General features: G+C 46.3%; 1 protein-coding gene across 1 annotated transcript in view; it reads left to right on the forward strand.

The window, feature by feature from the left end:
- The first annotated feature begins 326 nt into the window (after window positions 1-326).
- The window catches only part of caln2 (calneuron 2), a 54,914-nt gene continuing 40,626 nt past the window's right edge, over window positions 327-14,614 (forward strand). Inside the window, exon 1 of the mRNA XM_065004581.1 lies at window positions 327-477. Within this exon, the coding sequence (XP_064860653.1) occupies window positions 336-477 (142 nt within the window). The 5' untranslated portion in view covers window positions 327-335. The remainder of the gene's footprint in view (window positions 478-14,614) is intronic.

Below are 14,614 nucleotides of genomic sequence, written 5' to 3' on the forward strand. Positions count from 1 at the left end.
TGAGTGGAGGGAAGGGAAGGGGAGGAGGAGGTAAGTGGAGGGAAGGGAAGGAGGAGATGAGTGGAGGGAATGGGAGGAGGAAGGGAGAGGAGTGGAGTGGAGGGAAGGGAATGGGAGGAGGAAGGGAGAGGAGTGGAGGGAATGGGAGGAGGGAGAGGAGTGGAGGGAATGGGAGGAGGAAGGGAAATGCGGACAAGTAGGCAGGGAGAGAGGGAGACTTGGGAGCAAGGGAGGAAGAGGTAAGGATTAGAGGGGAGGAGGGAGAGAAAGATGGAGGATGTACACTCTCCTTCACACACTTATTTTTGCACACAGACCCTCAGCATTCAAACTATATGTGTGATCTTTGCAGAGAGAAGATGCCGTTCCACCACGTCAGGTCTACTCTGCTCTACACTGGAAGTCTCCTGAGCCGGACACTGTCTGAAGGGAGCGAAACCTTCCAACTCACCAGCATCTCCACAGAGGAGCTAGGAGGTCAGTGTGTGTGCATGTGTGTGTGTGTGCATGCTTGCGTGTTTATGTGTATGTATGTGTGGTACTGCGTGTGTTGCCAATTTATTAAAATAAAAAACAGAAATACCTTATTTACATAAGTATTCAGACCCTTCGAAATTGAGTCCACCTGGGGTAATTTAAATTGATTGGACATGATTATGAAAGGCACACGCCTGTCTATATAAGGTCTAATAGTTGACAGTACATCTTAGAGCAAAAACCAAGCCATGAGGTCGAAGGAAATGTGCACCTGTACTGACCTCGCCTACTGGATGATAGCGTGGTGAACAGGCCGGGGCTCAGGTGGTTATCAAATATTTATATATTTCTTAATTCCATTCTTTTACCTTTTAGATTTGTGTTTATTGTTGTGAATCGTTTTTAGATATTGCTGCACTGTTGGGGCTAAGAACATGAGCATTTCGCTACACCCGCAATAACATCTGCTAAATACTGTATGTGTATGTGACCAATAACATTTGATTTGATTTGAACAATGGTGGACATCTTGACGCAAGTGGGGAAAGCAGACTGGGATAGGGAGAGATTGAATATGTCCGTAAACACTCCAACCAGCTGGTCTGCGCATGCTCTGAGGACGCCGTCTGGTCCGGCAGCGAGGGTTAACACGTTTAAATGTCTTACTCACATCGGCCAAGGAGTAGGAGAGGCCACAGTCCTTGGTAGCAGGCCGCGTCGGTGCCACTGTGTGATCCTCAAAGAGGACGAAAAAGGTGTTCAGCTTGTCCGGAATAAAAATGTACTGCTGTAATTATGTACTGACAATTATGTACTGACAATTATGTACTGACTCATGTACTGTTGTACTGACAAACTGTTGTACTGCTGTACTGCTGTACTCATGTACTGCTGTACTCATGTACTGCTGTACTCATGTACTGCTGTACTCATGTACTGTTGTACTCATGTACTGTTGTACTCATGTACTGTTGTACTGATGTACTGTTGTACTCATGTACTGTTGTACTGATGTACTGTTGTACTGATGTACTATTGTACTGATGTACTTATGTACTTATGTATTGTTGTACTGATGTACTGTTGTACTCATGTACTGTTGTACTGATGTACTGTTGTACTCATGTACTGTTGTACTGATGTTTATAAAGATTGAAGGATCTATCACAGTGTGAGCCACAAACACACACACACACACACACACACACACACACACACACACACACACACACACACAAACACACACAGCAGTAATACATGTGATGGCTCATACAGACATCAGCAGAGAAAGTCTCTTCTGTATGGTGCTGCATACTGATAAATCATTTTGTTTTAGATGAAAGAGAGACATTGTCAATCCCATCCCCTTTGTTTGTAGAGAGAGAAAGAGAGAAAAGCTCTGGGGTTGTTTTCTGTTGAAATGGGAGGTTTACAGGCTTAGATGGGTGTTGTGACTTAACTCAAACACTCAGAGAACTGACAGAGCAAAGACAAGCGGGAGAGACACATCTAAGACTGGATTAGTACACTGACACAGAGGAGAGGAGACACAGAGGAGAGAGTGGAGGGGAGAGGGGAGGGGAGGAGACACGGTGGAGAGAGTGGAGGGGAGAGGAGAGGAGACACGGTGGAGAGAGTGGAGGGGAGAGGAGAGGAGACATGGGTGGAGAGAGTGGAGGGGAGAGGGGAGGGGAGAGGAGAGGAGACACGGGTGGAGAGAGGGAGGGGAGAGGGAGGGGAGAGGAGAGGAGACACGGGTGGAGAGAGTGGAGGGAGAGGGGAGAGGAGAGGAGACACGGGTGGAGAGAGTGGAGGGGAGAGGGGAAGGGAGAGGAGAGGAGACACAGTGGAGAGAGTGGAGGGAAGAGGAGAGGGGAGGAGAGAGGAGACACGGTGGAGAGAGTGGAGGGGAGAGGAGAGGGGAGGAGACACGGTGGAGAGAGTGGAGGGGAGAGGGGAGGGGAGAGGAGAGGAGACACAGTGGAGAGAGTGGAGGGGAGAGGAGAGGGGAGGAGAGAGGAGACACGGTGGAGAGAGTGGAGGGGAGAGGAGAGGGGAGGAGACACGGTGGAGAGAGTGGAGGGGAGAGGAGAGGGGAGGAGACACGGTGGAGAGAGTGGAGGGGAGAGGAGACACATCTAAGACTGGATTAGTACACTGACACAGAGGAGAGGAGACATGGGTGGAGAGAGTGGAGGGGAGAGGGAGGGGAGAGGAGAGGAGACACAGGTGGAGAGAGGGGAGGGGAGAGGAGAGGAGACACAGTGGAGAGAGTGGAGGGGAGAGGAGAGGGGAGGAGACACGGTGGAGAGAGTGGGGGGGGAGAGGAGAGGGGAGGAGACACGGTGGAGAGAGTGGAGGGGAGAGGAGACACATCTAAGACTGGATTAGTACACTGACACAGAGGAGAGGAGATACGGTGGAGAGAGTGGAGGGGAGAGGAGAGGGGAGGAGACACGGTGGAGAGAGTGGAGGGGAGAGGAGACACATCTAAGACTGGATTAGTACACTGACACAGAGGAGAGGAGACATGGGTGGAGAGAGGGAAGAGAGAGGGGAGGGGAGATGAGAGGAGACATGGGTGGAGAGAGTGGAGGGGAGAGGGGAGGGGAGAGGAGAGGAGACACAGTGGAGAGAGTGGAGGGGAGAGGAGAGGGGAGGAGACACGGTGGAGAGAGTGGAGGGGAGAGGAGAGGGAGGAGACACGGGGTGGAGAGAGTGGAGGGGAGAGGAGAGGGGAGGAGACACGGTGGAGAGAGTGGAGGGGAGAGGAGACACATCTAAGACTGGATTAGTACACTGACACAGAGGAGAGGAGACACGGTGGAGAGAGTGGAGGGGAGAGGGGAGGGGAGAGGAGAGGGGAGGGAGAGGAGGGGGGAGGAGACACGGTGGAGAGAGTGGAGGGGAGAGGAGACACATCTAAGACTGGATTAGTACACTGACACAGAGGAGAGGAGACACGGTGGAGAGAGTGGAGGGGAGAGGAGAGGAGAGAGGAGAGGAGGGGAGAGGAGACACATCTAAGACTGGATTAGTACACTGACACAGAGGAGAGGAGACACCGTGGAGAGAGTGGAGGGGAGAGGAGAGGATAGGGGAGAGGAGGGGAGAGGAGACACATCTAAGACTGGATTAGTACACTGACACAGAGGAGAGGAGGCACGGTGGAGAGAATGGAGGGGAGAGGAGAGGAGACACGAGTGGAGAGAATGGAGGGGAGAGGAGAGGAGACATGGGTGGAGAGAGTGGAGGGGAGAGGGGAGGGGAGGGGAGAGGAGACACGGGTGGAGAGAATGGAGGGGAGAGGGGAAAGAGAGGGGAGACACAGGTGGAGAGAGTGGAGGGGAGAGGGGAGAGGGGAAAGAGAGAGGAGACACGGGTGGACAGAGTGGAGAGGAGAGGGGAAAGAGAGAGGGGGAGAGGAGACACGGTGGAGAGAGTGGAGGGGAGAGGGGAGGAGAGGGAAATAGAGAGTAGACAGGTGGAGAGAGTGGAGGGGAGGGGAGAGGAGAGAGGAGAGGAGACACATCAAAGACTGGATTAGTACACTGACACAGAGGAGAGGAGACACGGGTGGAGAGAGTGGAGGGGAGAGGAGAGGAGACACGGGTGGAGAGAGTGGAGCGGAGAGGGGAGAGGAGAGGGGAAATAGAGAGTAGACACAGGCGGAGAGAGTGGAGGGGAGAGGGGAGAGGAGAGGGGAAAGAGAGAGGAGAGGAGACACATCAAAGACTGGATTAGTACACTGACACAGAGGAGAGGAGACACGGGTGGAGAGAGTGGAGAAAGAGAGATGGGGAGAGGAGAGAAAGAGAGACAGAGAGAGAGAGAGAGAGAGAATTTGTCAGTCAGAGAATAACAAGCAGAGAGAAGTCAACAGAAGTGGGGCTCTGTGAGTCTGTAAACCAGGGCATTGAAGACTCATTGATAAAGATGAGAAACAGGGATGGGGGAAGCTTATGTGTCTTTTTGTCGAGCAAAACTTTTTGTGGAAGGGTCTTTACTGCATACAGACCCCCGCTCAGTCAACGTCATTGAGCTATATCGAGCTTCCTTGTACAGTGCATTCGGAAAGTATTCAGACCCCTTGACTTTTTCCACATTTTGTTACGTTTGTTACGTTTCTACACACTCCATGATGACAAAGTAAAAACTGTTTTTCAGAAGAAAAAAATATATATATATCCAGTGCCTTGCGAAAGTATTCGGCCCCCTTGAACTTTGCAACCTTTTGCCACATTTCAGGCTTCAAACATAAAGATATAAAACTGTATTTTTTTTGTGAAGAATCAACAACAAGTGGGACACAATCATGAAGTGGAACGACATTTATTGGATATTTCAAACTTTTTTAACAAATCAAAAACTGAAAAATTGGGTGTGCAAAATTATTCAGCCCCCTTAAGTTAATACTTTGTAGCGCCACCTTTTGCTGCGATTACAGCTGTAAGTCGCTTGAGGTATGTCTCTATCAGTTTTGCACATCGAGAGACTGACATTTTTCCCCATTCCTCCTTGCAAAACAGCTCGAGCTCAGTGAGGTTGGATGGAGAGCATTTGTGAACAGCAGTTTTCAGTTCTCAAGGATACTCAATGGAAACAGGATGCACCTCAGCTCCATTTTGAATCTCATAGTAAAGGGTCTGAATACTTTTGTAAATCAGGTATTTCAGTTATTTATTTTTAATACATTTGCACAAGTTTAGATTTTTTTGAACGGATTTTCATTATCGGTATTATGTGTAGATTGATGAGGGAGAAAATATATGTAATCTATTTTAGAAAAAGACTGTGACGTAACAAAATGTGGAAAAAGTCAAGGGGTCTGAATACTTTCCCGTATGCACTGTAGGCCTATATGTCGGGAAAACTGTGAAGCGAGCTGTAGCATGTTTCTGTTTCTTTTACTAAAGAATGTGAAACAATGTTTTGTCTGTTTGCTGCTTTTCATTAAATCATGTGTCTGTTCTTTTAGGTTATGATATCAAATAAGTATCTTCAAACTGTTATGTATTGTAGCAAAGGCATGATACCCTTAATTTTTTGTTGTTGTTTCTCTATAAGGCGACTAGCCACCTACCAATGTTATGAAGTTGTCTTTAGCTAGCCCAGATTGGGAACCCATCTCCCAACCTCATAACTAGCTACCCAGAAGTCATTTCAGGCTACCAATAAAATTAGAGTAGCTAGCTTGTGTAACTATATTAGCTGACATGCCTGCTGGCAAGGCTGGTAGAATTTTAAAAAGCCATTAAAATGTAACTCTTAGCGCACGGATCCCACTACCGGGATCAAAATCGACAACATCCGGTGAAACTGGAGCGCGCCAAATTCAAATTACAAAATTGTAATATTAAACATTCATGAACATACAAGTGTCCAACATCATTTAAAAGCTTAACCATGCGATTATCTGAAAATACTTTTCCAAACCAGCACAGGCGTCACAATAGTAACAAATAGCGATAAAATAAATCACTTACCTTGGAAGATCTTTCTCTGTTTGCAATCCCAAGGGTCCCAGCCACACAACGATTGGTTGTTTTGTTCGATAAAGTCCTTCTTTATATCCCAAAAATGTCAGTTTAGTTGGCGCGCTTGATTCAGTAATCCATGCATACAAACGAATCCAAAAAGTTACCTGTAAAGTTCGCCCAAATAAGTCAAACGATGTTTCTAGTTAATGCTCAGGTACTCTAATATCTAAATAAACAATACAATTCAAGACGGAGAATAGTATGTTCAATAGGGAAGATGAATAACGAAGAGCGCGCACCTCATTCACGTGTGCAGCAAGACTACATTTCTAATGAGAGACACCTTGGAAAAACTATAACAACTCGCTCATTTTTCAAACAACAATTCTGAAACCCTGTCTAAAGACTGTTGACATCTAGTGGAAGCCATAGGAACTGCAATCTGGGAGCTATTTATTTGAATATACCATTGACAAGCATTGAAATGGACTGTGACTTCAAAAAAACTTTGTCCGGATGGATTTTCCTCGAAACTTCTGAGTGTTTTGTATCCAATGCTACCAATTATATGCATATCCTAGCTTCTGGGCCTGAGTAACAGGCAGTTTATTTTGGGCACGTCATTCATCCGAACTTCCGAACACTTCCCCCTAGCCCTAAGAGGTTTTTAATTACTAAATGTATATTCCTTTCAACCTTTTACCCAGATTTGCAAGGAAGCATATTTCATTTCTTAATTAAAAGAACCACCAGTCAGGAGGATACAGACATCTCAAGAGATATGCATCGAGATACAGAAAATTCAACATATGTTTTACATCAACTAAGCATTGCAGGAAGAAGCTGAAAAATTATCCAACTTCAGACCACCCTCTAGCCATCCTCTCATACTTTGGAAACGTGATGGAAACATTGTGAGACACAAAGTAACAATAGCCTCTATGTGATTAAAAGGATCTCAGTCCATCTGTTACTGGGCTCTCACCATCATCATTATCATTTATTTACATCATTGAAATTCACCAAATCCTTTTGTTCATAAGCCCACTAGGCTACTCATTTGTTGTCATTAAATCTAATGAATAATAGAATGCAAAACCCCATTGGGTGTTTGCGCCATATCCTACGAAATTGCGCACAGTAGCCTGGACTTGGTGTCCAATCCGATGCACAGAAACATTTTTATTTTATTTAACCTTTATTTCACGAGGCAAGTCAGTTAAGAAGAAATTCTTATTTGCAATGACGGCCCATCACGGGCCAAACCCTAACCCAGACGATGCTGGGCCAATCACGGGCCAAACCCTAACCCAGACGATGCTGGGCCAATCACGGGCCAAACTGTAACCCAGACGATGCTGGGCCTATCACGGGCCAAACCGTAACCCAGACGATGCTGGGCCTATCACGGGCCAGACCGTGACCCAGACGATGCTGGGCCAATCACGGGCCAAACCCTAACCCAGACGATGCTGAGCCTATCACGGGCCAAACCGTAACCCAGACGATGCTGGGCCAATCACGGGCCAAACCGTAACCCAGACGATGCTGGGCCTATCACGGGCCAAACCGTAACCCAGACGATGCTGGGCCTATCACGGGCCAAACCGTAACCCAGACGATGCTGGGCCTATCACGGGCCAGACCGTAACCCAGGCGATGCTGGGACAATCACGGGCCAAACCCTAACCCAGACGATGCTGAGCCTATCACGGGCCAAACCGTAACCCAGACGATGCTGGGCCAATCACGGGCCAAACCCTAACCCAGACGATGCTGGGCCAATCACGGGCCAGACCGTAACCCAGACGATGCTGGGCCTATCACGGGCCAAACCCTAACCCAGACGATGCTGGGCCAATCACGGGCCAAACCGTAACCCAGACGATGCTGGGCCAATCACGGGCCAAACCCTAACCCAGACAATGCTGGGCCAATCACGGGCCAAACCCTAACCCAGACGATGCTGGGCCAATCACGGCCAGTTGTGATACAGCCTGGAATCGAACCAGGGTCTCTAGTGACGACTCTAGTGCTGAGATGCAGTGCCTTAGACCGCTGCGCCACTCAGGAACCCAAACATAAAAAAAACTTAAATCAAATCAAATTTTATTTGTCACATGCGCCGAATAATACCGTGAAATGCTTAGTTACAAGTCCTTAACCAATGATGCAGTTCATTCATTGACATGGTGCTTTCTCTGTTAATGAAATATTCTGCTGTAAATCAAGCAGATAATCAACATAGTGGTATTGGATTGGATCCACCGTGGATCACAACTGTCTTCATTGGCGCAACGAACGAGACTCCAAAATGTTCTGGACATTCTTCCGAACACCATTTTCCCATTTTCTACATCAACTGCTCTGTCACAACAGCTGTTTGTCACTTGACTGTCATTAACAAAAATATTTCCTAGATCAGCTGATGATGGTAGACAATATCACTAGGCCTACCTACACTGTAAACCCCAAAGCATTTTTTAAAACTCAAATTCTTCTCGTAAATTGTACTCAAAGTCAATGAAAGTCACTGATACTTAAACTGTTTATGTGATAGTCACACCAACTAAATTGTTTTAAGTTATGATAACAAATCAACTTTTTCCCAGCATACTTTAATGCAGGTAAATTTTTGGGAATTGCTTTTATCTGTGTTTTTGCATGTACATTGAGTGATTGATTGATGAAATGTTATTCTACACAAAGAGAAATGTTTTCTAAACTAATCCATGTCATTTTTGCACCTGTTACCGAAATGGTTGTTTAAATAACTGAAATGGTAGTTTAAATTGCTTAGATAGTTTCCTCCCACTGTTCTTAACCCTGGCAGTCATTATGGATAGACTAATGCTGGCTAGATTCTAATAGGAATTACACATCACTTTGCAAGCCACAATAATGTGATTTATTCCACAAACTTTCCCAATTGTTCCACCATGTATCTTCCAACCAGTATTTCTGGAAAACCTGGGAAATGTACCTGCATTTTGCAACCCCACTTGCAGGCCTGATGTGGCCTGTAAAACCATGAGTTTCAGACCACTTTATAAGTAAGGCCTTATGATATATGTAATGGTTCAATTATAGTGATAATATTTGCCTATGAACTCACTTGATGAAGGCCGCAGAACTGAACATTATCGAATTCAGCAACCATGTCTCTGTCACTAATACAAAACAGTCACGGGTAGTAACTCTACAATTCAATCGAAAAGGCAAGGTACACTGGGAAACTATTGGAGACGTGGCTTTACTGGGGGCCTTAAATGTAAATATACCATCCTGTGAAAACAGCTGGATACCAAATGCGCAACCAGTAGCTAGGGCTGTTAGCCTATATTGAAGAACCATACATGTTAGGTGACTCTTTTGGTTAGAAGCATTCAATTTTGCAATCGCATAGGTTACATCCATTTGGATTTGCGTGCCCATGAAAACTGATTCCAGGCGTAGCCTAAAATATCAACATGAACATTTAATAAAGTGGTGCTGCCTTTAATAGCTTAAAACGAAATATCTCATAGACTCAGCAAGACTTTTGTCCCCGATGATGGCCCATAAGGGGGTCGGTGGGTTCCTTTAGGTATTCACGACTGATTAGAATGAAGCTTCCAGAACATTCACACCTAGCCTACTGGTCATTTAGCTCACAGTCGCCTGGAAACTTTCCTACCGGTGCAATGCAGGTCAGTCACATTTCCGTCTCCTTTTCATAACGAAACAATGTACTGCCTATTGATAAAGGTTTTAGGTTTACCAATCACTATAGCCTAATACTCCTCCAATTGATGGAAAAATTTAGTGTGCTGTCGACAAACATTCTTATTCTTAATTAAACCTTCTTATATTGAATATGTGCTCATGTTTTATTTATTACTTCGTGTTAGTAGGTTTATGGATGAACATTTTCAAGTCATTCTGCCCAATCCTGTTTTATCTATTCTGTCCAAAAGGAATTTAACACATGCAAAATATCACCATAATCAGGCTGAGGCGATGAGGCTGTTTTTTATTGTCATCTACAGCCTTTATATTAGACGTTATATCAGCCTTCAGACAGGTACACGAGTTTCCCTGCCGAGCCCCAGCCCACGTGTTTTCACACACAACGGTGGGGAAGTGCGCACAGGCAGGCGCGCTCCGGACGAAATACCTCCAAGGAACTGCATTCCCGCTGAAATATAATGGCTTGTGGCAGTGCTTCAGTCTCTTGAGGGGAGAGATAAAGAGGCAGTCTTTTAGCTTAATGAAAACCCAGAACAGTTTTCGGCACTCAACAATCAAATCATATGCCTATTCAGTAAGAAACACAGGCTACTGGTAGGTCCAACTATAGCTGGACATAAATCACAATGACACAGTGACTCCATTGTCGGCCAACACTGGCCATTGTCCTATATGAAATGTATAAAGGCAGACACCGAAATTGACCCTTTTAAGGGAAGGTTCAACCAAATGACAAAATGACATATTGGTTTCCTTACCCTGTAAGTAGTCTATGGACCAGGTATGACAGGACCAGGTATGACAGGACCAGGTATGGACCAGGTATCCATGCTTTTCTTTACCTGGCCACTGTTTCAAATGCAAACTTTTTTCATTTGTGACAGAAATTCAATGGTATACAGTGCATTCGGAAAGTATACAGACCCCTTCCCATTTTCCATATTTTGTTACATTACAGTCTTATTCTAAAATTGATTAAATTATTGTTTTTGCTCATCAAGCTACTCACAATACCCCATAATGACGAAGCGAAAACAGGGTTTAAGAAATTTTAGCAAAAATAAAATAAATAATATTTATGTAAGTATTCAGACCCTTTGCTATGAGACTAAAAATTGTACTCAGGTGCATCCTGTTTCCATTGATCATCCTGGAGATGTTTCTTCAACTTGGTTGGAGTCAACATGTGCTAAATGAAATTGATTGGACATGGGCCTCCCGAGTGGCACAGCGGTCTAAGGCACTGCAGTGCTTGAGGCGTCACTGCAGACCTGGGTTTGAATCCAGGCTGCCTGAAAGTGTTTCTTCTGACACATTGATGCGGGTGGATTCCGGGTTAAGCGAGCAATGTGTCAAAAAGCAGTGCGGCTTGGCGGGGTCGTGTTTCGGAGGATGCATGGCTCTATACCTTCGCCTCTCCCAAGTCTATAGGGGAGTTGCAGCGATGGGACAAGACTGTAACTACCAATTGGATATCACGAAATGGGGGGGGGAAAGAGGTGGAAGTACAACAACATGATTTGGAAAGGCACAAACCTGTCTATATAAGGTCCCACAGTTGACAGTGCATGTCAAAGCAAAACCAAGCCATGAGGTCGAAGGAATTGTCCATAGAGCTCTGAGACAGGATTGTGTCGAGGCACAGATCTGGGGAAGGGTACCAAAAAATGTCTGCAGCATTGAAGGTCCCCAAGTACACAGTGGCCTCCATCATTCTTAAATGGAAGAAGTTTGGAACCACCAAGACTCTTCCTAGAGCCGCCCGGCCAAACTGAGCAATTAGGGGAGAAAGGCCTTGGTCAGGGAGGTGACCAAGAACCTGATGGTCACTCTGACAGAGCTCCAGAGTTCCTCTGTGGAGATGGGAGAACCTTCCAGAAGGACAACCATCTCTGCAGCACTCCACCAATCAGGCCTTTATGGTCGAGTGGTCAGGCTGGAGCCACTCCTCTGTAAAAAGCGCATGACAGCCCACTTGGAGTTTGCCAAAAGAGTACATTTAACTCACCTCATCGAGTAGACATATCAGACAGGTAAAGGACATTCTCCTTAGCATCTATTAAAGAATGGCACCCCTTTCTCTTTCCCTATACAGTGCACTACTTTTGACCTTGAGCCCTATAGGCCCTGATCAGTGGTTTTGCACTACATAGGGAGTAGGGTGCTATTTGGGATGCATAATAAACAGGTGGAACGATACAGAGGCACTCTACCCCCTGCTGTATGATTACATATGTTAAATACCCTTTTTATTTTTTATTTAACTAGGCAAGCCAGTTAAGAACACATTCCCATTTACAATTATGTGTTCTTGGCCAAACCCGGGCCAAAACTGGGCTAATTTTGCATCGCCCTATGGGACTCCCAATCACGGCCAGATGTGATACAGGGACTGTTGTGATGCCTTAGTCCGCTGCGCCACTTGGGAGCCCCATTACAAAATACAAAGACCTCTTCCTTTAATGTCGAGACGTTCTCCTCTTTTAACAGTTTGATAGGATTTAGATTATTAAAGGGATTGATAAGAGAGACATGCAATGAAACAGGTGGAATCACATAGAAGTTAACTGGGTGAAGTCAGACCGACATTGTCCTGATGGTCTGTTAAAATGGCCTCTAAGATATCAGTTGATTGACAGGTAATTAGGCGAGTGAACGGCTGCTTTGAGAGGGAGGCTGGAATGGACTTAGAGGACAAATCCCAAATAATACTCTCTTCTGGATCCTACATAGTGCAATACTTTCGACCAGGACCACATAGGTGCTTCTACATGGCTCTACATCGTGTACTACTATATAGGGCTCTGGTCAAAAGTAGTGCACTAGCTTATATAAGAAATAGGATCATATTTTAGATGCAGATATACTCCAGTCTATATCTTCAGTCAGAACACCTTCTGTACCTCTAATGATGGGGGAACAGGAAGTGGAGCTTCAGTCAGAACACCTTCTGTACCTCTAATGATGGGGGAACAGGAAGCGGAGCTTCAGTCAGAACACCTTCTGTACCTCTAATGATGGGGGAACAGGAAGTGGAGCTTCAGTCAGAACACCTTCTGTACCTCTAATGATGGGGGAACAGGAAGCGGAGCTTCAGTCAGAACACCTTCTGTACCTCTAATGATGGGGAACAGGAAGCGGAGCTTCAGTCAGAACACCTTCTGTACCTCTAATGATGGGGAACAGGAAGTGGAGCTTCAGTCAGAACACCTTCTGTACCTCTAATGATGGGGAACAGGAAGCGGAGCTTCAGTCAGAACACCTTCTGTACCTCTAATGATGGGGAACAGGAAGTGGAGCTTCAGTCAGAACACCTTCTGTACCTCTAATGATGGGGGAACAGGAAGTGGAGCTTCAGTCAGAACACCTTCTGTACCTCTAATGATGGGGGAACAGGAAGTGGAGCTTCAGTCAGAACACCTTCTGTACCTCTAATGATGGGGGAACAGGAAGTGGAGCTTCAGTCAGAACACCTTCTGTACCTCTAATGATGGGGGAACAGGAAGTGGAGCTTCAGTCAGAACACATTCTGTACCTCTAATGATGGGGGAACAGGAAGTGGAGCTTCAGTCAGAACCCCCTCTACCTCTAATGATGGGGGAACAGGAAGTGGAGCTTCAGTCAGAACCCCCTCTACCTCTAATGATGGGGGAACAGGAAGTGGAGCTTCAGTCAGAACACCTTCTGTACCTCTAATGATGGGGGAACAGGAAGTGGAGCTTCAGTCAGAACCCCCTCTACCTCTAATGGTGGGGGAACAGGAAGTGGAGCTTCAGTCAGAACCCCCTCTACCTCTAATGGTGGGGGAACAGGAAGTGGAGCTTCAGTCAGAACACATTCTGTACCTCTAATGATGGGGGAACAGGAAGTGGAGCTTCAGTCAGAACACCTTCTGTACCTCTAATGATGGGGGAACAGGAAGTGGAGCTTCAGTCAGAACACCCTCTGTACCTCTAATGATGGGGGAACAGGAAGTGGAGCTTCAGTCAGAACACCTTCTGTACCTCTAATGATGGGGGAACAGGAAGTGGAGCTTCAGTCAGAACACCTTCTGTACCTCTAATGATGGGGGAACAGGAAGTGGAGCTTCAGTCAGAACACCTTCTGTACCTCTAATGATGGGGAACAGGAAGTGGAGCTTCAGTCAGAACACCTTCTGTACCTCTAATGATGGGGGAACAGGAAGTGGAGCTTCAGTCAGAACACCTTCTGTACCTCTAATGATGGGGGAACAGGAAGTGGAGCTTCAGTCAGAACACATTCTGTACCTCTAATGATGGGGGAACAGGAAGTGGAGCTTCAGTCAGAACCCCCTCTACCTCTAATGATGGGGGAACAGGAAGTGGAGCTTCAGTCAGAACCCCCTCTACCTCTAATGATGGGGGAACAGGAAGTGGAGCTTCAGTCAGAACACCTTCTGTACCTCTAATGATGGGGGAACAGGAAGTGGAGCTTCAGTCAGAACCCCCTCTACCTCTAATGGTGGGGGAACAGGAAGTGGAGCTTCAGTCAGAACCCCCTCTACCTCTAATGGTGGGGGAACAGGAAGTGGAGCTTCAGTCAGAACACCTTCTGTACCTCTAATGATGGGGGAACCGGAAGTGGAGCTTCAGTCAGAACACCTTCTGTACCTCTAATGATGGGGGAACAGGAAGTGGAGCTTCAGTCAGAACACCCTCTGTACCTCTAATGATGGGGGAACAGGAAGTGGAGCTTCAGTCAGAACACCTTCTGTACCTCTAATGATGGGGGAACAGGAAGTGGAGCTTCAGTCAGAACACCTTCTGTACCTCTAATGATGGGGGAACAGGAAGTGGAGCTTCAGTCAGAACCCCCTCTACCTCTAATGGTGGGAGAACAGAAAGGTTTTTAATTGAACATCCTCTGTACCTCAAATGATGTGGGAACTGGAAGGGTTTTAACTGAGT

Source organism: Oncorhynchus nerka, linkage group LG19, assembly GCF_034236695.1.
Source record: "Oncorhynchus nerka isolate Pitt River linkage group LG19, Oner_Uvic_2.0, whole genome shotgun sequence".
Classification (NCBI taxonomy): domain Eukaryota; kingdom Metazoa; phylum Chordata; class Actinopteri; order Salmoniformes; family Salmonidae; genus Oncorhynchus; species Oncorhynchus nerka.